Source organism: Neurospora tetraspora (genome assembly GCF_033439725.1).
Source record: "Neurospora tetraspora strain CBS 560.94 chromosome Unknown B0H65scaffold_2, whole genome shotgun sequence".
NCBI classification, from domain to species: Eukaryota; Fungi; Ascomycota; class Sordariomycetes; order Sordariales; family Sordariaceae; genus Neurospora; species Neurospora tetraspora.
Window position 1 is genome coordinate 4298961 of NW_026944384.1, and position 21544 is coordinate 4320504.

At 54.6% G+C, this 21544-nt stretch overlaps 7 protein-coding genes and 1 non-coding gene across 8 annotated transcripts; 1 reads left to right on the forward strand and 7 right to left on the reverse strand.

The window, feature by feature from the left end:
• Nucleotides 1–64: 64 nt before the first annotated feature.
• Nucleotides 65–2873, reverse strand: B0H65DRAFT_118135 (CTLH/CRA C-terminal to lish motif domain-containing protein). The gene is made up of 6 exons (XM_062820684.1): nt 1860–2873; nt 1546–1772; nt 1349–1488; nt 1193–1285; nt 390–1137; nt 65–318 (listed from the first exon to the last, which is right to left on the reverse strand). The coding sequence occupies exons 1-6, from the start codon at nt 2675–2677 to the stop codon at nt 167–169; spliced, it is 2178 nt and encodes a 725-aa protein (XP_062684744.1). The 5' UTR covers nt 2678–2873; the 3' UTR covers nt 65–166.
• A 1861-nt stretch (nt 2874–4734) lies between these two features.
• On the reverse strand, nt 4735–6331 carry B0H65DRAFT_118357 (INO80 complex, subunit Ies4). Its single transcript, XM_062820685.1, has 2 exons — nt 5714–6331; nt 4735–5654 (listed from the first exon to the last, which is right to left on the reverse strand). The coding sequence occupies exons 1-2, from the start codon at nt 6139–6141 to the stop codon at nt 5210–5212; spliced, it is 873 nt and encodes a 290-aa protein (XP_062684745.1). The 5' UTR covers nt 6142–6331; the 3' UTR covers nt 4735–5209.
• A 137-nt stretch (nt 6332–6468) lies between these two features.
• Nucleotides 6469–6624, reverse strand: B0H65DRAFT_420830 (uncharacterized protein; the record flags this gene model as incomplete). Its single annotated transcript, XM_062824306.1, has 1 exon — nt 6469–6624. The coding sequence occupies one exon, from the start codon at nt 6622–6624 to the stop codon at nt 6469–6471; it is 156 nt and encodes a 51-aa protein (XP_062684746.1).
• Nucleotides 6625–8506: 1882 nt separating this feature from the next.
• On the reverse strand, nt 8507–8580 carry B0H65DRAFT_t123. Its single transcript has one exon. It is a non-coding gene; the product is annotated as a tRNA-Asn (tRNA).
• A 659-nt stretch (nt 8581–9239) lies between these two features.
• B0H65DRAFT_118451 (major facilitator superfamily domain-containing protein) lies at nt 9240–11452 on the reverse strand. The gene is made up of 3 exons (XM_062820686.1): nt 10802–11452; nt 10482–10732; nt 9240–10422 (listed from the first exon to the last, which is right to left on the reverse strand). The coding sequence occupies exons 1-3, from the start codon at nt 11223–11225 to the stop codon at nt 9379–9381; spliced, it is 1719 nt and encodes a 572-aa protein (XP_062684747.1). The 5' UTR covers nt 11226–11452; the 3' UTR covers nt 9240–9378.
• A 1012-nt stretch (nt 11453–12464) lies between these two features.
• Nucleotides 12465–14318, forward strand: B0H65DRAFT_457947 (gamma-glutamyl phosphate reductase). Its single transcript, XM_062826377.1, has one exon. It carries the CDS (start codon nt 12629–12631, stop codon nt 13961–13963), a length of 1335 nt encoding a protein of 444 aa, XP_062684748.1. The 5' UTR covers nt 12465–12628; the 3' UTR covers nt 13964–14318.
• On the reverse strand, nt 14301–17434 carry B0H65DRAFT_519767 (uncharacterized protein). Its single transcript, XM_062828723.1, has 2 exons — nt 15730–17434; nt 14301–15675 (listed from the first exon to the last, which is right to left on the reverse strand). The coding sequence occupies exons 1-2, from the start codon at nt 17219–17221 to the stop codon at nt 14699–14701; spliced, it is 2469 nt and encodes an 822-aa protein (XP_062684749.1). The 5' UTR covers nt 17222–17434; the 3' UTR covers nt 14301–14698.
• A 1255-nt stretch (nt 17435–18689) lies between these two features.
• B0H65DRAFT_118494 (ascospore maturation 1 protein (Asm-1)) lies at nt 18690–21028 on the reverse strand. The gene has a single exon (XM_062820687.1). The coding sequence runs from the start codon at nt 20702–20704 to the stop codon at nt 18773–18775; it is 1932 nt and encodes a 643-aa protein (XP_062684750.1). The 5' UTR covers nt 20705–21028; the 3' UTR covers nt 18690–18772.
• Nucleotides 21029–21544: the final 516 nt, after the last annotated feature.

The window sequence follows — 21544 nt, forward strand, 5'->3', positions numbered from 1 at the left end:
CCTCTTCCATGATTACGTCCAGCTCCTGACCGTGACCCTGATGTTCACCCTGCTCTTCGCCCTGATCTTCGCCCTGATCTTCGCCTTGATCTTCGCCCTGCTCCTGCTTCTGTTTCTGTTTCTGATCCGTGTACTAACGAACTGCCTTTAAGACACTTTCCCAATCCTATATTATCTGTGCCTTGGGTATTTCGTCAAAGACGCTCTGAATGGTGACAAACGCACCGTCACCTCCGTCCTTCCTAAGATCTTCGAGGAGGACCGTTGTTTGGGCGTAGAGGTTCTCTAACGCTGCGCGAGAAGACTTGCCGAGAGATGCTGTGAGTCACAGATTGTTAGGATGAACAGCCGGAAGGGCGGGGAAGGAAAGCAAGGGAATTGAAACATACTCAATATGGCGGAGTTCAACTCCTCGGCCACAGCAACGCGCCCCTTTCGATCCAGGAGATGCGCGACCTCCTTCACTTCAAGAGGATTCGGGTACGCCATCAGCGCAAATATTTCCCTGAGATGCTTGGTGACTTCGTGGCTTGGGTCATTCTTGAACTCGTCCAGCAGCTCTTGGCCGTATTCCAGCGCATCCTGACATAGCTCGCTCACGCCGGCAGCGCTCATCGCCATGGTTTCGTCCTCGGGGTTGCCTGTCCTCTGCGAGTACTCCTCGGTACCATCCTCTCCGGTGTCCATCATCTCTTCTTCGCCCTCCGTCATCATTTCGTCCTCCCCGCCGCCTGGATGCTGATTGTATGTCCGTTGCGTGTCATTCCCAGGATGGGGTCGAGCCTGAGAGGTGCTCTTAGCCTTCACTCCGGCCTCTTGTAGTGAACGGTTCATTTCCGCCTCCCTTCGGATCATCTCGATGAACTTGCGACAGCGTAGCCGGAAGTAGACCTGTCCATTCTCTTCCAACACCTTGGGGTAGAATTGATTGGTGTAGCTGAGAGCCTGGTCGATGTCGCCTTCGAGGATGGCACGGCGAATTTGTTGCCTGTTATTTGCATCTTCATCATCCTTGATATTGACGCCCTCAACCGGAACGTCGGCGTCCATGTTGAGAGCCTGCTTTTCCATGTGTATCTCTTCGGCAAACGCGCGGGCAGTTCCCACATAACCATCGTGTTGAAGGAATTGCAAAACCTTTTGAAGTAGTTAGTCTTGAAGTACCATGTGACTGAGGCCCAATCAAACTTACAAGTTGCTGAATGAGCTCAGTATCGTTTAGAGGAGGCGCGAGGTTAGCAGTATCCGTGCTTCTTATCTTGTCTGCGACCATCTTTTGTTGTTTCTGCATAAAATCTCGTTAATGTCACATCAGGATCGCGTGGACAATGCATTAGGGTAGCCTCACCTTCATGTAACCGTCGATGTCGAACTGGAAGGGAACTTGACCAAAATTAACCCAGATGTGATCCCCAGGCCTTTTCAGCCCCACGGCAGGATAGAAATTCTTGGTAGTATCTTTAAAGATTGGGTCCTTAAACGCGATCCCTACACACACCACATGTTAGTCATCACCACACAGCCCAATCTTGCGGTCAAGCATACCTAGTTCGTCGCCATTTTTCGTGAACAAGACCTGATTTGTCCGAAAGTTCACTAGGCAGCCCACTGTGTCGCCGGCGCCGTACATTGGGCCGTATGATCTGCCCGAATTGCTCCCCGAGGCGAAGATTTTTCCGTCGTTGCCATGATAGGCCCAAGACTCCCCCTCCCAGCCCGGGAACCTCGACAAGGATGCCTTTCGAGTTTCGAACCCGATAGCGATGATATTTCTATGCGGACACGGTCAAGTTAGCGTCGGTTCACCCGGCTTAGCAAACTGGAGGCCAAAGAGACGTCAACGCCCAAGTGAAACCTACTCTTCTCGCTTCTTGTTGAGTACCATGATCTCAAAGTAGTATACACCACACTGCGTGGGCATAGGGTTATCCGCTCGTATCGCGCCGGCTTCGTGTTCTGACCCCTTTGAGCCTGTGTATTTTACTTCGTAACCATCGCCAAACACCTCCACAGTATGGTCCTTGTCGTCACTGTTCCATCGAGTGGGGAGCGGGCTGACGACATCTTCGAATTCAGCTGATGCGGGGGGGCGCTCTATCAAATTCAACGCCACACCTCTGTGTGTGCCGGATGGGAGCTTGGTGTGAAGCGTCGCAGACCTATTTTCCGTGTTCCCCGTATTCCCGGTAAATACCGTTCCAGATGGCCCCTTGGACATGGTAATTTCTCTGTCAGCCAAGAGCTTGGCCTTGTGTTGTTCCGCGAGCTTTTCTATATAACCGGATCCTCGCAGGTACGAAGGCGAAAGGAACCCCGTCTTGCTGACACTGGCCGAGGGTCCGACTCCGCTATATGTCACATTCGGCCCCGCCAGTAACGGCTCCTTGCTCGTGAACATGTCGAAGGCGCGAGAGAATGACGGCAAGCTACCACCAGACGTCCGGTGCGAGCCGCCCCCCTCGTCCAGCCCATGAGGAGTATTCCCCGAGTGTGGGGCGCCAGCATCGAGTGAGGAGAAGGGCGCGCCGGCGTGCGAACCGGCGCCATTCCCATGGCCGCCACTGTCGGGGGATGGGTTCAGCAAGTGGGAGAAACCGGCGGATCGAACGGGACGAGAGCCATTGTTGGCCGAGGCAAAGGAAGACATCCGGCGTGGAAATGGGTTTGGGTTGGTCATGGTGTGAGAGGTGTTTGAGCGACTGAGTGGGAAGGGAGGAGTGGTGTATGATGGTCGGAGTTAACGCCGTCGATTGCTCCAGGCGACTGGTTTGGCTTGCTGTTGCCCGAGGAACCTGGCCTCCCGGAAATGGTTGATATCCGAGGAGGATCGGGCAGGAACGTGGTATGTCGCCGATCGGATGCTGTCCAAGAAAGTTCGTTGTTGTGTGGAAACTGTCTGTCTAGTACCTCTAGATGGGCTTATGCGGGTTGGCAGTAGAGGATGCTGGCTTCGGGAGCGGTTTGGACACAGACAGGTAGAGTGGGTGTGGTGTGTGCGAATGACGGAGGTGGAAGGCGATTCGTTATTGAAATTGGAGAGCACGAGCAATCCAAGGCCGCTATGTCATAATGGTCGTGCTTGGAGCTGGAACCTACCGGCACACTACCGCATTCCACGCATGCACGCACTTCTCCAGACGGCCTGACTTGGAAGTTGCTCTCCGATTTGCCAAAGTGGATATGAGTACCAGTGGTTGGGCACGTTGTAAGATATTCAAAAGTCAACCTGTTGTGATTAAAGAAGAGTCTATCGAGATGTTGAGCAATCGAAGGGATGGAAGGTTGGGCGAGCGAGCGGGTTCACGTTGTTGGCTTATCAACGGGGCCCTCGAGGTGCGCAGTCCCGCTTTCCCGCTCTATCGCAATGGAGAACCAGGGTGAGGTCAGCAGGTGCTCCCACGTCTAGACTGTGTGGGTTACCTACCTGGCACCTGCTGGGGTCATCTACCGGGACAGCGAGGCCGGCGACACATGCCTACCTACTTCCATCTCTAATTCACCTCACCTCAGCTTTGGAACAACAGTCAGTTATGAAATGACCGGTTGGGAGTTTTCAACGTTAACATTGAGCATCGTGGATGGCGTGGTAGAGTGGCAGCAAGGGGAGCAAAGTCCCAGCGGTTACCATGACATTTCCCCAGGAATGAAGCGGGGTGAGTGATCCACCGTTGGTTAGAGATATCATTGCCGTCACTGCGCATCAAGCTGGACCTGAGCTATCCTGCTACTTGAACCTTGGACATCTAGTCGAGTGGACAGAGAAACCATATCTGAATTTTTAGAAAGTCCATCTCAAACCTCAAGATAGTCAAGTGCTCAGGGTGGTTTAGACACCTCATGGACGGGCTTGTAACAAGTCCAAGAGGTACCTACCAGCACCCTGGTCTGAAGGTGCCGGCGGCCGGCAGTCATTGCCTGCCGTCCCAATCGGTTTCGCACCGCTTCTTGCCATCCGGATCCAACGCGAGCAGTGGCTCATCATGCCTGCAACATGTACCTTTGTACTCCAAGCTGGCAGTGATGCCGCACATGCCCATGCTTCAGGCACAAGCGAACGACATCTGATTGGTCAAGCTTCCTGGCAGACGTGAAGGCCAACAAGCAACAACACCACACCTCTGTGGTTTTATGGAACTAACTGCAGAGTCCGTACGCGAACCTTGTTTCACTTGGTCGGATCAATACCAAGAAGCCTCGTCTACCGCTTTTTCTCGTTCGATTTGGATACCCTCAAAACAGGTATAGCACCGGGTATATCTGAACCCAACAGGGGCTTCAACCAATCTGTTAGTGAGTTAATACGGGTCACAACCGATCGCAGGTTTGCCAACGTGGATCAGTTGGTTTCTTGGGAACGATCCAGTAACAGCATTGGTGGGATTGTGTTAGGCTTTGCTAGTTTTGACCTTAGCGCAGTTTGGGGGTATCCAAATCGAACGAGAAAAAGCGGTACCTCAGGTTGCCACCCTAAACCATTAATGATCAACCTGTGGGCAGTAGGATGCATAGGGTGTCAATTCGAGGGACGTTGCAACAACAGAAACTGACTGAAGATAATGTCAACTTTCTTCGGAGCGTGTCTTTGTGCCGTGTCGAGATCCCTTCAAAGAATGTAAGGACGCCACCGGATACCTTTCAAGTCACATGTATATGTATTCAATGCTTCGGTTGCGCCCAAGTTGACGAACACCGGTAATCAAGCATTCGGGGAAGGCAATGGTGTGGTAAAATCTAGCGCGACACCGCGCAATTACTACCAGAATAATAACAGCATATACATGCTCGGGTATAGGTGCTTTCAAAGGCCTTGATGTCCTCATATTAAAGCTGTAAGACACTCGCCAGTGGAGCCCGTAAGCAACACTCGTCGTCCAGACGTGAGAATCCCCTGATACCAAAACGCCAACTCCGGGCCTCGCTGTGGCCATGTACACCTCTAATTCACACGGAAAAAAAAACCAGCTCCCGCATCCCTGCTTACACGCCATAAACGCCAAACTGTTGCTTCCTGCCTCGGCGGGCACACGAGCTTTTGTAGGGTGATAGCTCCCCATAACCTGTTTCTTTTCCTTCCAGTGCGCGTGCTCGAATGCTTCTAACACCCAAACCCTTATTGCCCAGCCGACCATGCCCAAACTTCAACAGCAACGTTCTTTTATATAACTGAAAACTTTAAACTGCAAGCGGTGATGAAGACTCAATGCCGTGATTATACGGCAATGGCTGTCGGTGCTGATGCAGGTGCTGGTGCCGGTGTCGGTCCCGGTGACGGCGCGGCTGAGTTGGCGGCGGCAAAGCTGGGGGCATTCTGCATCTCGACATCCACCCCATTGTTGCTTGGCTCGCTCTTGACTTGGGCGTTCTGTCCCATTGGGATGTTCTCCTTGCTGCTACCTTCGGCGGATGCTGAAACAGGAGTGGGTTCCTCTGCCGTTGGTTCCGGCCGTGGCTTAGGCGGTGCGGTCCAGCGTGGAATCTCCCAAACAACACCGGTGAAGCTCTTGAGGGTAAATCCACCTCTGGTCCACTTCCGGCAAGGCTTGCCAGACCGATCAAGAGCTCGGAGACCGGCGTTGATAGCGCCCATGTTAGCCTTGGGTCCAAGTTTGTGCGCAGCCAAGCCGCCTCGGCCGCCCTCGATGGTACCGTCTTCTCTGTATGCTTGTTAGTTTTCACCTGTATGGGAAAACATGCAGAAGGGAAGAGCACTTACAGCCTTTGCTTCTTCTTGGGACCCGGCTTGCTCCGAACCTTGGCCTCACCATTGCCATTCACGCCAGCACCTGCCGCCCGCTTAACACCCTTCTTCTTCAGTCCATCAATCGGTGGGCCCATGGGGCCAGACTGCGGCGCCGGGGTACCGGCTGCGGGAGTGTTTGCGTTTGAGTCGGACGCATTCTCAGCGGCCGAATTCGTGACGGCAGGGATGACGGTCGAGTCGGCAGGTGAACCGTTGGTCTCTTTGACAAGTGGCGTATCCTCTTTGATGTAACCAGGGTCGACAATAGCGCGTAGGTTCTTTGGTGTCACGGCGAGGGTGACAACTTTGGACGACGCGCCATTAGAGCTCACGGAGACGCCAACCCCGTTCGACTTTCGTCGGTCTTTGGGAGTGGCGTTGTTCTTGACAGGAGGAGCCATTGCTCAAGAGTTGTTTGGCGTAAGGGTGAGGTCGTGAAAATAATCTGACGGCTGATTGATGGGTAGACGTAGACAGACGGTCGAGGGTTGGTTGTTGCGGCAAGCGACAATGATGTAGGAAAGAAAAGCCGGCTCGTCGGCGAGGTGGAGGAAATAGATTTATTGTTGGTGCCTTGGCCCAGGTTCGCGGTTCGGGAATTGGGCGATCCACTGGTTGGACGGTGACGGGGCACACACACAACCTGGAATGGAGTGGTTGATGGGGTGGCAGCTGGCTCTTGGGCGCTGACGCGGAGGGAGCAAGCAGCGTCGGTCTTGTCTCCCGGCCTAGGCGCTGGAGTTTTGGCGTCGCACTTTTATTTCGCGGCGGCGTTGCGCGAGATGGTGTTGATGACTAGATGCGATGGAAACGTCGGGGAGGATGCGGTGGTGGTGAGCATCTGTGTGGGTGGTGTAATGAAAGAGGAGACCAAGAATGAACATGGTCTGGAAAAGTTTGGTCACCCAGCAGCCTTGAGGCGGCGGGCGTCCACCTGTTTTGCCTTCATGCTGGCAAAGAACATAGGTGTCGGGGAGTCCATGAGATCCAACGAGCGCTACTCCAAAGTACGGCAAGGGCAAAAACAGAGGTCGGTTACCCATCCACATCCACGTGCACTCCTACAACCCCAACCCTAAGTAGCCTTGTACCCCGAGTCTTGGCGCAATCCCTGAATCCGACGACCCGCACACAGCCCGTCCCGTCACCACCGTCCAGGCCCGCCGCCATCGCCAATCGCGACGTGCCCCCTATTTGTAATGACAGGAAACATGGACTACAACAAGGGATTTACAAGCGCATTTTGCTACTATAGTTACATGTGGTTATTAAGGTCACTTGGGGTGCTAATAAGTATCATAATGAAGGAGCGGTGTTGCAGCGTTTGCCATGAACTGTGCACTGCATGGCGAGTCGTTGCTGACGATTTTGGCTGCAACAGTCAGGTTTGGTTCCATTCAGGTTGCGTGTGAATTGCAGTTCTGTTTCTCCGTTCTTGGCTCCATTTTGTGATCCGATGGAGGGAATGAACCGGAAGCCCTGCCCTGCGTCGGATTCAGGATCACCTCGAGTCAAGAGGGATCCCCGATCCAGTCCCAAATGTAATGAAGCTTCCAAGTTCCTTTTTCCAGGCCTCGGTCCCGTCGTTTTCGGGTGTCTTCACTTGGTCATCATCATCACCATCTTCGTCGTCGTCCACACCTCCTCGCGTTTACCACAACTTATCCAAGATACCAAACAACCACGAAGTGGACAGTCCAAAAAATCGGGTTCTGGGCGGCGTGAAGATAGCCCCATCCCTTTCTTTTTCTCCCCGCGACAAGTTTGATGGTGTCGAGGCAATTGGTTCCGTTGGTTGATTGAGACATTCCAGTTGTTCGGTTACGCCCAAATGCGACGGCGGAGACGTGGATAGGATGCGTAGCCAACCTCTGTTTTGCTCTTCCGTGCTCAAGAGCAGCCAGGACGAACGAATGGCGAAACAAACTCGGAGAGCGGAGGCAGCGGCGGCACGGACTGGCCAGCTGGAGATGACCATCCTGGCGCCAAAGAAAACCGTGAATGCGTGATGCCACCGATTGCGCACAGGAGTGATCATTGTTCCAACAAAATGGAAACCTGATCGACCTAACCGATGGGCCTGATCTCATCATCATCCCCGTCACCACACAGGCTCCCAAGGTTTGGCTGAAGCACCTGGTCCAACGTCTCGTTGCTCACCAGCTTCTTTGCAAAGGTCAAATGATCAGCACGGGTGCCATACGTAACATCACGGGCTCAACTTTAGATGGTTCAATTGATGCGAAATTGGTTTCGGAACCTCGGACCCCTCAGTTTCACATTCCTCTTTTAAAGTATCCGAGATTCCCAACAGGATGTTGGTCATTTAATGACACAACGCCAGACTCGGGAGAACCAAATAACTTGGATCGCCGCACATGCTATGGAGGCATTGCGTCCCCTTTCACTCAGAGTCAGCGCATGGAACTCAGGTCCAAGACAAGTTTGTCAAAGTTCATGAAAACCCCAATTATTTCCATGACTTGAAGAACTTGAGTTCATAAGTTGCCAGATTGCTAACATGATGCTTCTGCCGATATCACTGCACGCAATGTCGGAAATGACAACAACCAACCTAACCACCACGCACGCACGTACCTGAACCACAATCCATACTGTCACCACCTTCCTTCCATCAACCACGACACCAAACTCCTTTCACTACAAAAAGAAAAGTGCCGAAAGATCACGAACACTTCTAAAAACTATCATGGCCTAAGAACAACAATAAAAAGAAAAAGCAAAATGAAAAAGAGAATTGGACAACTCCCTCGGTAAGGATCGAACTTACAGCCTCCAGATTAACAGTCTGACGCGCTAGCCAATTGCGCCACGAGGGAATCTTATCTGATTGATGGTTTACAGGCGGCGGATCTTGGTGTTATATGCACAGCTGCTGTCAACAATTTCAGTGCAGTGCAAATGGGTCACGATCGTGAATGAAGGACATGCATGGTATGGGTTGGTGGGTGGCTGGTGATGGCTTCATCTGCTAGATGGTACTAGGCTGTTCAAATTACTCCTGCAGCTGCCGTAAGTTGGAGAGCAACGAAGGAGCGGATTTGTCCAGTTGACTCCTAGCGAACCTTCCATGTTCGAGGAGACCGAATGCTCTTGCTCTTGAAGTTAGCCTCTCTCCGTCGTGACGGTATGTTGTACGGGTATTGTGGTCAGATCCACATGGGGGATCAACTGCAAGAAAGACGTCTTGTGATGCTGGTTGGCGAGGAGAAAGGAAAGTGTTTCCGAAGAAAAATACCGTTGCCTGTTGGGCGCCTAGGCGATATCCACGCTCGGTTCAACCAAACCCAAAGCAGCACCGGTATATGTCTTTGTCGACTTCGGAATGCGCAAGGATGAACTAGGTTGGATCGAGCTGTAAAGGTCATCCCTCTGCGGGTATATATCGCTGATTAAAAACTAGACTCATTATATACCTATTCAACGCTGAATGCTCACTGCGTATGCCATCTCCGTCTACATGTACCCAACCAAACCATTAAAATCATGCCTTAATAACACTTCCTCCATCAGAAGCAAACGCTCGACCCTTCAATTTTTTTTGTATCCTACTCTTAATAATCAACTTGTGTGTGAGACCATCCACACAGTAACAGGCAAAACACCAGCTTATAAGCTCAAGCCTTCTTGTTCAACGCCTTATCCATACTCTCCCTCCACTTGGCCGCGTTCCTCTTCAACATCCAAATGGCCAGGTTTCCAGTAACCCACGCAAACAATCCGATCATGGTGCACAACCACCCAATCCCCATGGCGTTAATGAGCGGCTGAGCGACGATTGTGCCCACGCACGAGAAGATGTTTCTCACAAAGTTGTTTACGGCCACACCACTGCTGCTCCGATGTGGCATGAACTCAGTCAACATGGTCGTGACAGCACCAAAGACGAGCATAGACCCGCAGCCAAAGAAGAAGTTGGCAATACAGGGCACGATCCAATGGACACCATTGTGTGCCGTCCAACCGAACCAAATCATGGCGGCAGGATACATACTGGCAGCTAGCCAGATGTTCTCGCGCATGCGGTCCTCGGGCAGAAAGATGGGGTTGCCATCGGCATCGTAGCGGCCGGCCTTGCGGGCCTCACGCATCATAATTTTGTCGGTCCAGCGTCCACCGAAAAGCGAGGCAACGATGTAGCCGAGAGAAGAAGGTAGATAGAGCAGGCCTACGATGATGGTAGAGTAACCGTAGGGTGCTGAGTGGAAGGTTGTCTGGATAGAGATATTGAGGATGAAGAGAGCACCGAACGCGATGGCGGCAGAGTAAACAGACACTAGAACCGGAGGATACCGCAAGTAGAGGAGGACCTCGAGGGGGTCCATGATAAAGCGCTTAGTAATGGTGCCAGCGCGCTTCGAGTGTTTGGCAACAGACGAGACACGCTTGAGCTCGTTGTTCTCAGCGGGCGGCGGTGGAAGGGGCTTGCGCTTGGTGAGTGTCTCGGGCAGGGCGAAGGTGATCAGGATCAAAATGCAGCCGCCGTAGATGGCGAGGAACCACATGGTTGATCGCCACCCAAACCCCTGGGAAAGTGCTCCGCCGATGATGGGGGAGAACAGAGGGCCGATTAGGGGGCCGAGATAGAATATTCCCATGGCTCGTCCGCGCTCTGCTGGCTTCCAAATGTCGGCGATAGTGCCGGCACCGACGGCTTGTACCTAATGGTGTTTATGGGTCAGTCTTTACTTTTGCGTGCTTCAAAGCAAATGGTACGTACGGATGCTGATGCTCCTCCAGCAAGAAGGCGCATTATCACAAGCATAGCAGTATTTACGCTGACAGCGCTCATGACAGAAAAGACAACAAACAGTGTGAAAGAGGCGATGTAGATGGTCCGTCGGCCTAACGTTTCCGAGAACGACGACCACCAGAGGGGAAATATTGACATAGCCAGCATGTACAATGCGACGGCCAAGTTGGTGATAGTTGGCGATGTATGTAAGTCAGCAGCCATCTGTTCAAGAGCAGCTGTGGTATCACTGGTTAGTTTCTAGAAATCAAAAAGCCAAGATCACTGAACATGGCGACATTACTCACGAAGAAAGATGCCACTGCCAAACGGGGCACCGGCAGCTGCGAGGGCAACAATAGCCGTGATCATCCATTTTGTCTTGTTCTTGTACTCAACAGGACGCTCAACCTCGGGAATGAAAGCGAAGCGAGCCAAGAGCCCCCTGCGATTCGACCTTGGGACAACGCAAGCCGTATGGGCCCAGGACGAAGAGAGAGTACGGTAGGGCTGAGACAGGGTGGAGTCACCACCAGGAAGAGGTCCGTCTTGCTCTGGGCCTGATTCATGACCGAAGTCGTCGACAACCTCAGGTCCGTCGGTATCAGAACCCGAAGAGGTAACTTGCTCCTTCATGTTCTTCTTCTCTTCCACACCCCCTGAGAGGGTTTCCCGTGTATCAGTGGGAGCCATTGGCCTTGGTGATTCTTTTTCTGGATGTCGTTCGTCCATGGCGGTATTTGGTGGGGACACTCGAAGCCGCCAAGCAAATCCGAGTATAAGTAAAACCCGGAGACTATGACAGGGTTATAGATGGTCTCAAATGGCAGTTGTAGAATAGATTTATGTCCTATGAAAACCTGAAAAGGAACAATGAGTATATCCACGGCAGATGGCGGAAATATATAGCTAAGATATGCCCACGTAAGAAAAATTGAAGCTAAACGGCAAGATACTCGGGAGAGTGAGATGGGAGATACCGAGACACGCCTCGAGTAGCAAAACAGGAAGATGAATAGAAGATAGAGAGAGCAGCAAAACCGCGATGAGAAGGAGAACGAGGAAGGAGTCAGGTCACCGCAACATACCAACCTTGGTCGGCATGGAACGGGAATAGCGAAAAGGGCAGGGGCGGGTGAGCCGTTTCATTCCACCGCACTTGCACTTGCACTTGCTCACCAACTTTTCAGTGCCCTCCTTCGGATAAGGTGCCGATGGCATCTCGATGCCAGGGTGCGTCTTCCAGAACGAAACACAGAGGGTAAAGGTCAGTTCTAGCGCCCACGAACATCCACCGTCGACATGGATCCATCATGAAGCTTAAAAAGGATGAACTGCTTCGAAGTTCGAACAAGCTTCCGAAGGCCGTCCACAGCAGACGCCGGTAGTTAACGGGGACGACTTCGGGCATATGCAAGTGGTTTTCCGTTGCGCATGATGGCATATCGTACCAACAAGGGCGACACGACGTTGGGTTTTGGGAATGATGCATCGTGGGATTTCCCCTTGCTCGTTTTGGGCGGTGTTCATGTGCTCATGTGCTCTTGCTCGCACGAGCCGCTCTGAGCCGCTAAAAACGAGCAGGCGGCAGAACGGCCCGATGGGCGGTGGGAAACGTTTCTTATTGGTTCCCACTGGTTCCCGCTTCCGACTTCCGGAGCCAGCCCGCTCCCGCTCGGGTCTTCGGCACTCAATGCACTATCCGATGGCATAACCCACTGAACGGCGCCTGGACGGAACGGTTACGGGGCCACTGCAGCACGAGTACAGGCACCCTTGGCGTTGACGGAATTCCCCCGTTGCACGGCTCCGTAGCGAGACCTCTCACGGTACGTCGACCGGCACGGATACCGAGGACACGGGCTACAGGGCAAAGAGGCCAAGAAGTTCCAGAACTTTGACTCACCCCGAACATCTGGATCCCCGTAACAACTCTGTTACATACCCCGTAGAGGTACCCGGAACATCACCCGCCGCAACGGTACAGTACATTGTCATTACTCCCCCGTCTCTATAAGTCAAACTCCACTTTTGGCCTCAAGTGAGTTACTCAAAGTGAGTTACATCCAGCATCACCAACCTTCAAGGTCTCATATAGAGGTGGCTAATCAATTCACACACAAGGAAGCACAAAAATGTCTCTCACCAACGCAAGTCCCGCCGATGCGGCTCGGGCGGCCAAGTCGGCCTCCCACGTGCTGGCCACGCTCTCGGCCGAGGCCCGCAACGACGCCTTGACGGCCATCCACGCCGGCCTCACTGCCGCGCGCGACGACATTCTGGCCGCCAACGCCCGCGACCTTGAGCTGGCCCGCCAAGCCGCCGCCGACGGCAAGCTGAGCGCCAGCCTGGTGTCACGCCTCGACCTGGGCAAGACGGGCAAGTGGGAGGACATGCTCAAGGGCATCCTGGACGTGCGCGACCTGGAGGATCCCGTCGGGCGCGTCACGCTGCGGACCAAGCTGGACGACGGCCTGGAGCTGGAGCGCGTCACCTGCCCCATCGGCGTGCTGCTCATCATCTTCGAGGCTCGCCCTGAAGTGATCGCCAACATCGCGGCGCTGGCCGTCAAGTCCGGCAACGCGGCCATCCTCAAGGGCGGCAAGGAGTCGACCGAGTCGTTCGTGGCCATCAGCACCGTCATCTCCCAAGCCCTCTCCCAGACCAGCGTGCCCAACGGCGCCATCCAGCTCGTCACCACGCGCGAGTCCATCCCGCAGCTGCTCGCCCTCGACCGCGACATCGACCTCGTCATCCCCCGCGGCTCCAACGAGCTGGTGCGCTACATCAAGGACAACACCAAGATCCCCGTCCTCGGCCACGCCGACGGCCTCTGCTCCATCTACCTGACCGCCTCTGCCGACCCCAAGCTGGCCGCCGACGTCGTCGTCGACGCCAAGACCAGCTACCCGGCCGCCTGCAACAGCGTCGAGACCCTTCTCGTCCAGGAATCCGCTCTGAACACCGTCTTCCCCGCCGTCGCCGCCGCCTTAGCCGCCAAGGGCGTTGAGCTACGTTGCGACGCCGCCTCCAAGTCTGCCCTTTCTTCCAGCAACATCACTGTTGTCGACGCCACCCCCGAGGACTACAACACCGAATTCCTCTCGCTCGTCCTCGCAGTCAAGACCGTCCCCGACCTGTCCGCCGCCATCGCCCACATCAACACCCACGGCTCGCACCACACCGAGGCGATCCTGACTTCGGACAAGGACGAAGCCGAGCGCTTCATGTCGGCCGTGGACGCCTCGGGCGCGTACTGGAACGCGTCGACCCGGTTCGCGGACGGCATGCGCTACGGCTTTGGTACCGAGGTCGGTATCAGCACTAACAAGATCCACTCGCGCGGTCCGGTGGGTTTGGAGGGGTTGATGATTTACAAGTATAAGATTAGGGGGCAGGGACATGTGAGTGCGGTTTATGGAGAGGGAGAGGGGAAGAGGCGGTTTAAGCATGAGAGGTTGGCTATTTGAGTGGGTTTGGGGGGTACAAAGGTGGGAATGGGGGTTACGGTAATGGGTTGAAAGGGTTAGTTTGTTTGTTTGTTTGTTTACTTGGTAAAAGGGGTTAAGAAGGGCGGGAAAAGGCGGGTAGCTAGATTATATGAGTACAATGACTTTCATCCCATCTTGTGTCAGGTTGGAACGAACACGCCAAGGTTCACCGACTTGTATATATGTGAATTTGTCATGATCGACCTGGAAACCACCCAAGCCTGAGACCAAAGAGACGACCTTAATCGCGGGCATGGCAGCTAACGGAAGTATACCTCTAGTATAGCTCGCCAGGGCTTTTCACAGGTACATGACAGTGGAGCATCAAAGGTCATTGGTCTTTACAAGATAAATAGGATCAAATCGCTGAAGCAAGGGGTACGTATCTATGGCACCGATCCTATCTATATATGTAGAAGAGAGGCAAGAACGGTAGGGGAAAAGCATGATTGTATTACTCCAATCTCTGTTGTCTTGCCGATCTTTCCACCAGACAAAAGACAGAATAAGGCGTATGTGGATATAATGTAGAAAAGTCAAAAGGTAATCTGAACACATTCATTTCGCATCAGTTCGTTTCGTTGTCGTTCTGGTTGGAGTGGTGGTTGTAATCGCACCCTCCCCGTTGCCGCCCTCTCCGCCTCCTTTATCTTGTTGCTTCAAAACCTTCATGACAAGAGGTTGGGTTGTACTTGTAGGCTTGGTCACACCTCCTCAGTGTCCCCGATAGCCCCCCGTACCGCCAAAACCAGTGGTACCACCGCCCAAGGTCCCGCTACCTCTCAATCCCATTCCCGACCCCGGCCGCGGCAACCCACTCACGCCATTCGGCCCCGATGCCGTAGCGCTCTGAGCCCTTCCGTGACCCGAGCCGCCACCAAGCCCGATTCTGCTCGCCGCCGAGGCCTTCAGCCCGAGGCCACTTCCGCCCGGCGCCCTCATGCTAGTCGGGCGTCCGACACCACCGGCCCGGAAGGCCCCCTCCATACCCGACGGAGGAGCGATTCCGGATGCTGACTGTGTCTTTGTCGGCGCGCGTACGGCGCCCGGCCCACCGCCGAGACCCAGTCTTGGCTTCGCTCCAATCTTGGAGGTCATGCTCGCTGGCTGCGGCGCATGATGTCCACCATCGCCGTTACTAGTGGCGCTCATATCGCTTACCCTACGGTCGGAAAGGCCCCGGCCATTGGCAGTCGACAGGTGGGTAGGTGCAGGCGCGGGCGCAGGCGTCGGCGGCTCTTGTTGCATGCTCATCATCTCCTCGGCCAGGCGAACCAGCTCTCCTTTTTCGATTCTCTCCTGTTCCAAGAGTGTCCTGAGTTCATCATTATCGTCCTTGACTGTCTGGAGAATCGCCACAAGCTTCTCCACCTCGGCCTCGAACTCCGTGATCTGCACCGCATTCCGCGCCCGGTCAGCCTTGCGCTCCTCCTCCAGCTCTGTAAGCCGCGCCGGGTTAAGGGTCGCCAACGCCGCCTTATCTTGGTCCCTCTGTTTTCGCAGCTCCTCGTTCTCCCGGCTCAGCTCATCCACCTGCGCCTGCAGGTCGCGCACCTTCTTCTCCCAGCGACTCTCGTAGCTCTTCTTGAGTGCCGCCACCTTGGTTTCGTGCTTGCTCTTGTACAGCGCATGAAGCTCGCGAGCTACGCGCTCCACTGCCATCTCCACCTCCTTGTTGGACGATGGTTGTCCTCCCCTCGCCTTGTCAGGCGACTCGTGAGCAGCAGCCTCCGCGCTGGCCTTACCAGCACGCATACCGGCCATCTTGCTCTCGGCATCCTGGGCCATCATCTCGGCCGCCTCCCTACGCTTCTCGGCCTCGTCCAGCTTGAATTCAAGCTCCTCCCTCTCGCGCTGACCGAGCACGATCTCCTCCTTGACCTGGCGCAACACAGTCTCCATTTCCCGCCCCCGCCGCTCCCAGGTATTTTTCTCGGTCTCTAGTGACTCGTGCATGCTCTCCACCTCGTGAAGCCGCTCCATGCACTCGCCAACCCGCTTCTCGGCGTCGCTCACAGCTGTTTTCAGCGACGTGACTTCTGCTTCCTTGCCGCTCAGCGAAGCCTTGAGGCTGCTGATCTCGGAAAGGAAGCCCGATTTCAGGGTTTCAAGTTCGCGTGGCGTGATGGTCGGGACGCTGCGCGGTGTCGGCATGGGTGGGATGTCAAAGTCGAGGATGTTGGAAAGATTGCTGCCCGGGCGTTGGGGTGTCGTGGTGGGAGGGTCAGTACTACCAGGCCTCGGCGATGCGAACTGGGTGCGGCGTGTGGGCGATGTCTGTGGTGCTCCATAGCCTCCATATCGTAGTGAATCCGTAAAGTCTAGCAGGTTTGAGGTGTTGCCCGAGTCGAAGTCTCTCTTCTTCCCGGTCGTTGTTCTATTATCCGGCACCAGGCCGTTTGCGCGCGGTGTCTGTTTCGTAGGCGACACCCCTCCACCGAGCACCGAGAACCTGCTTGCGCTCTCGGATCGCATGTGTGAAAACTTGGTGAGGTCTGGGACAGCCGAAAACGTGCTGAACGTGCTAACCATGGTATCGTTCCCTTCGCAGACGGAGTCTTCGTGTGTCGCGTGTTCATGTTCGCCGCCCGTGTTATTGCCCGACGTATTTTGTAGAAGAGTGTCCTTAGGACCACTGTCTCCCTCGATGCCGGTCATGTCAACATCGTCGTCCTCGAATATGTCGATTGCTTGTTTGATGCCTCCGTTTTCGCGTATCACGTCCTGCAGGCTTATCCGGTGACGATCTTGCGAGTCTCGTGACGAGGAGCGTGTCGTCTCCTCGCTGCCAGGCAACGAAGGGTTGATCTTGACGGGAAAACGCTTGATGGGTGTTTTGCGGGCGCTTTGGGGAAGCGGGGGCGGGGCCATGCTCTTTGCCGCAGGCGATAGAGGGGACTCGGCGCTTTCAGGCACCTGCAATGGCTGCTGTTGCGGCTGGTGCTGGAGAATCTTCAGAGGGGAGAGCTCGTTGCCGGAGATGATGCGCGACATGGGGCGGGCAGATTTCGGCGGCGAGGGATCACGGCCGATGGGCGGCGATGTCGTGTTGCCAGCTTCGCTGCTCTCGCTGTTATCGACGTTGTCGCCCGCGGTAGTTTGCTGTGTGTTATTTCTCCTCGAAGGAGCGTCGTCTAGATCCATGTCCATGATGTCGGGGATTTCTTGTCGATGGTTGCTGATAGGGGTTGAAAGATTGAGAACAGAACTCGGCATCGGCGAAAGCGGCCCAAGCATAATGGACCTCTACAGACGAGGGCGTAGACCAAGCGTGGCGTGCCTTACAACAGCCCCCGAGATATTCCCCTGGTCAAACTCGGAAATAGTGGGGGATGAATCTGAATGGTGTAGGTCGCGGTCGATGGTGGTTGTGGATTTAGTGGGAAACGTTGATCAGGAAATGAGCAAAGTGTGGGCTGCGATTGAGTTGCGTTGAGCGTTGCCCCTGCATTTGTGTTTTGTTTCTTTGTTTTCCCATGCAACCTGGGTCACGCTGTGTCCCCCTCTAAATGGGGGGCAATGGGGGGCCTGGCGAGCCTGCCCGGCTGGCATGGAAACCTGGTGATTGCCCTGTGCTAACAGCCTAGCAGGTACCTTGAGGTTCATGCTGGATACCCGTACACTACGCAGAAGAGCTCAGCTTGAGCTTAGTACCTACCGGAACCCTGACTTCCATCCACATTGATGTGCCCATCTTGCCCCTGACGTGCCTGGTCCTTCCTTATGTGAGCCTGTTCGAGTCAAACGAGGGACGTGCGTTGCCGTGTTGCTGTTGCGTATCCGTATCTTGACTTGCCGCTTGATTTCACTTTTCCGCTGTTGTTAGCGTAGTGTCACGTCCCGGCACATAAAACGCCACGGCAGCACATGATGGATGGATCTCCCATGTAGTGTACAAGTAAGGTACGTTAAAAAGAGTTGAGTGATGAAGGCTAACCCAAGGCTCCTCAGGCACCACTCAACTCAGGCATGCATTGATGATATTCCTCTAAAGTCGTATTTACAAGCTCCTTCATAAAGTCGTGACCCAGAGAAAGGCAACCCACCGAGCCATGTGTTTCCAAGCCCAAATCAGACGAGAGAAAAAGAAGCATACCACCTCCCACGCTTCTCATCAACACCTACTCCCGTCCCGCCTTTTTTTAGTCGAACAAAAATCATAACATAAAGGTCATAAGCGTCGTCAAGCCGAACATGAATGAAAACGTCATAAAACAACAAAAGAAAAAGAAAACGGCGCGAGACGCTTCCAGAGGGGTCGCGCACTTGGCTTCTTTGCATGGCAGTGGCCGTAGGTCGGGCAATGTCAAGCGCAGAAGCAACCTGGCTTAGCAGCTCAACCCAAGGTTGAACGGTAGGTGAAAACCAGTACCGGCACCGAGACCAGCGCCTGGATATTTACCACCAACTACCGTTTTCCGACCCCTCCTGATTGTTCTCCTCCTCTTCCGCCTAGGTTCGTTATAGGCGGTTTCGATGCGACGTTTTCTCGTAAGCCACCGGCCCCAACCTCTATCGTCCGGTCTAAAAGACAAGAGGATCGGATAGAAAAGGTGCCCGTGGCTATCATAATCTTTATGCGGATCCACATGATTCATGAGCCATGTACAAGCCATCATCATGACACTGAAACTGAGAAATCGTAGCTCGTTGGGACTTGGCTGAGACAGTCAGCCGACTGAAAATCCCGTCAAGTCGCTCTATGTCGCCGTGAAAAATACAAAACAATGCGCTGTGTAAGGTGCGCTGTGTATGTGAGAGTTTGGCGGTATACCCCTCACTCAATGTTTACCTCCGCCTCTGGGCCGCGATAGCTGATGGTGCGGCTTGCGAGATGGTGGTCGTGTATGTAGGTGATGGGAGGCTGCCGCCGTCCATCATCGTTTTGCGACGCTTCATATCCATTCCTGGACCCAAGTTTGGGGCGCTGGTCGTAGGCCTACCGCCATCATCGTCATCGTCCCGTCCTCGCTTCAGCCCGCCGGAGCTCCCGTTCATAACGGATGTCTGGGCCGAGTAGCTGTTCTGCAGGGAACTGGGCATGTCAGCCTGGCCCGCGTACATCTCATTTCCCTGAGTGCCGTTGCTACCGGTTCGCTCGTTGCTCATAACATTGTACAAGCTGCTCGAGGTTTGGCCGCGCGGGGGAGTATGGTAGCCCTGCCCAGAATAATAGCTCGTAGGCGCCGCTGCGGTTCTTGGGGTAGCGCGGCCTGATCCAGCCTGATGGGGGGAGCCACCAATCTCAGGGGCAAGACCGTGATCGTGCGGCAGCGAGTTAACGGCTTGTGTGTTGTAGTTGTAAGACCCGCGGTTCGCATCATAGCCGCCGCTGTCGTGGGTGTACTCGGCCTCGTTGTTCGCATCATCATCCTCTTCGGAACCTGCATGAGTACCGGAGTCGCTCTGCCCTTGGCCTTGGTGAATCATGCCAGTAGGCGGCTTGGAGTCGGATGCGTCGTTGGACTGACCGGTAGGTCTACCGGACGGCGGGCCCATATCGTTCTTGATATAGCTGCTTTGGCTGTAGACGGACCGCTCTTGATGCTGCGGTTGGTTAGAGTAGTGCTGTTGGCTCTGGTACTGAGCTTGTTGAGCAGACTGTCCGTGGTACATCTGCCGAGAGCTGTCTCCATACGACTGGCTGACGGGCGGATAGTTCTGCATGCTCTGGATTGTCGAACCTGGGGGCGTCGTTGCCGGCGTGTTAGGCATCGATCGAGCGTTGCTACCAAGGCTTGTGTCGAGAGAAATCGAGCTGTTGCCCTGCGGGCCATTCATGCTTTGTTGACTCCACTGATAGCCGTCCGAATTGCCCATTGAGCCCATCACGCTCGAGGCACTAGTTGGCGGCGTAGGGAAGGTGTGTGCACGGTCAAGCGCCGGCCGTCCCATGCCAGGATGCGAGGGCAAGGACGGGGGGCCTGGAAGCATGGAGTGGTGGTGATGTTGTTGGAGGGATGGCAACCCGGGGGGGCCGCGAAGTTGGCCATGGCTGTCTTTCCTACGTTGTTCAGCAGCGGCCATGACCTGGCTGGTCCGGCTCTGGTTGGTGGGGTGGTACAGGAGGGCACCAATGTTGTGTACGAACAGAGGATAAAGGAGCTCAGTGATCTTTTCCTTGTTGGCGAAATCCAAGGCTCTCTCGAAGGGGATCCAGACACCCTTGAGGTGCATCGGGCCAATCTTCACAACGTGGCGGACCTTCTCGCTCTTGAGAATACCGTCACGGCGTCCGCGGGTCATGCCAGCGACGTTGAGGAGCTTGGTGCCGTTGATCATGGCATTGTCTTCCCTGCGAGCAACACAGATGCCTCTCGCTTCAACCTGGAAGCACAGACTGCCTTCATCCTCCCACAGTGTGGCAGTGACACGAGGCTTCATACCGGGGGGTGCTACTTGGCCAGTTGTGTCGAAACCGCCGGGTGCGTAAGCAGCAGGATTCATGCTGCCGCTGCCAGGAAGCGGCAAGACCGATTGGCCGGCCATCGGGTTCATGGACGGGGGAAGAGACGGCGGAATCGGGGCCGGCGAGCTAAGAGCATTGGCATATCCATATTGGGGGTTACCATACTGGTGAGCATAGGTTGAACCAGGTTGCAACAGTGGCGGAGGCTGCTGAGAAGAGTAATGGGAGTGGGAAGGCACCGTCGTTACGGGCATCGAACTGCCCTGGGACATTTGTCCGTAGTAGACGTCAGCTGGTCCGTTGGGGTTCATGGTCGGATAGGACTCGGGTCCTGAGCCTTGCTGGCCCGGTGGACCAGAGAGTTGATGGCTGGGGGGAATGGCGGGCAACGAGGTCCCGAGAGTGTGGGACCGTATGTGCGTTGATGTATCTGGGCGTGATGCTCGTGTCGAGTACTGCCAGACGATAAGCGGCTGCTGGTACTGAAACGGGGACTGGCTGTGGTGGGAGTTAACGAAAGATGGGTTGTCGGGGGGTCGTTCGGGTTTTGTAGCTCAGTGCTTGTTGAGCAAACGGAAACAGGTTGAAGAGGTTGAGGGCCGTCCGACTACTTGTATGTGGTGAAAATAAAAGGTGGGAAGTGTCCAACTAGCATGAGACGTTCAAGCAGACGCGACCTTAACAATGCCCGGGGAAAAAAAAGCTGCTGATTCGTGTGCTTTTCGCAGTGTGCGATCACGCCGTACCGGTCTCCGATGCGTGCCCTGTTGATGCAATGCCTCCAAGAACAGCCACAGCTGGTATCGATGTTTTCCAAGCCTTATTTATGCAGAACCAAAGACGCAATGCAGCTCATGCGTGGTCTGATTGATGGCGAAGCACATGCAACAAGAGCCGGAAAACCGAGAGATTCGATCGTCTCCTTGTGATAAAAAACCTGCCGAGACAAGAAAAAAAAGATGCTCGAGCTCCAAGTCGTGACTCTTGTTTTGTCGATTTCCCCGCGGATAATGGTGAAGAGGAAAACTGGGCAACCAATGCAGGTAAATGGTGATCGGATAAGAGGTGAAGTGGAATGGTCCCGTCGCGTAATGGGTGAATGGCTGCGTGCTGGTCGGTCCTAAAAGATTGAAGTTGAGGAATTAGCTCAC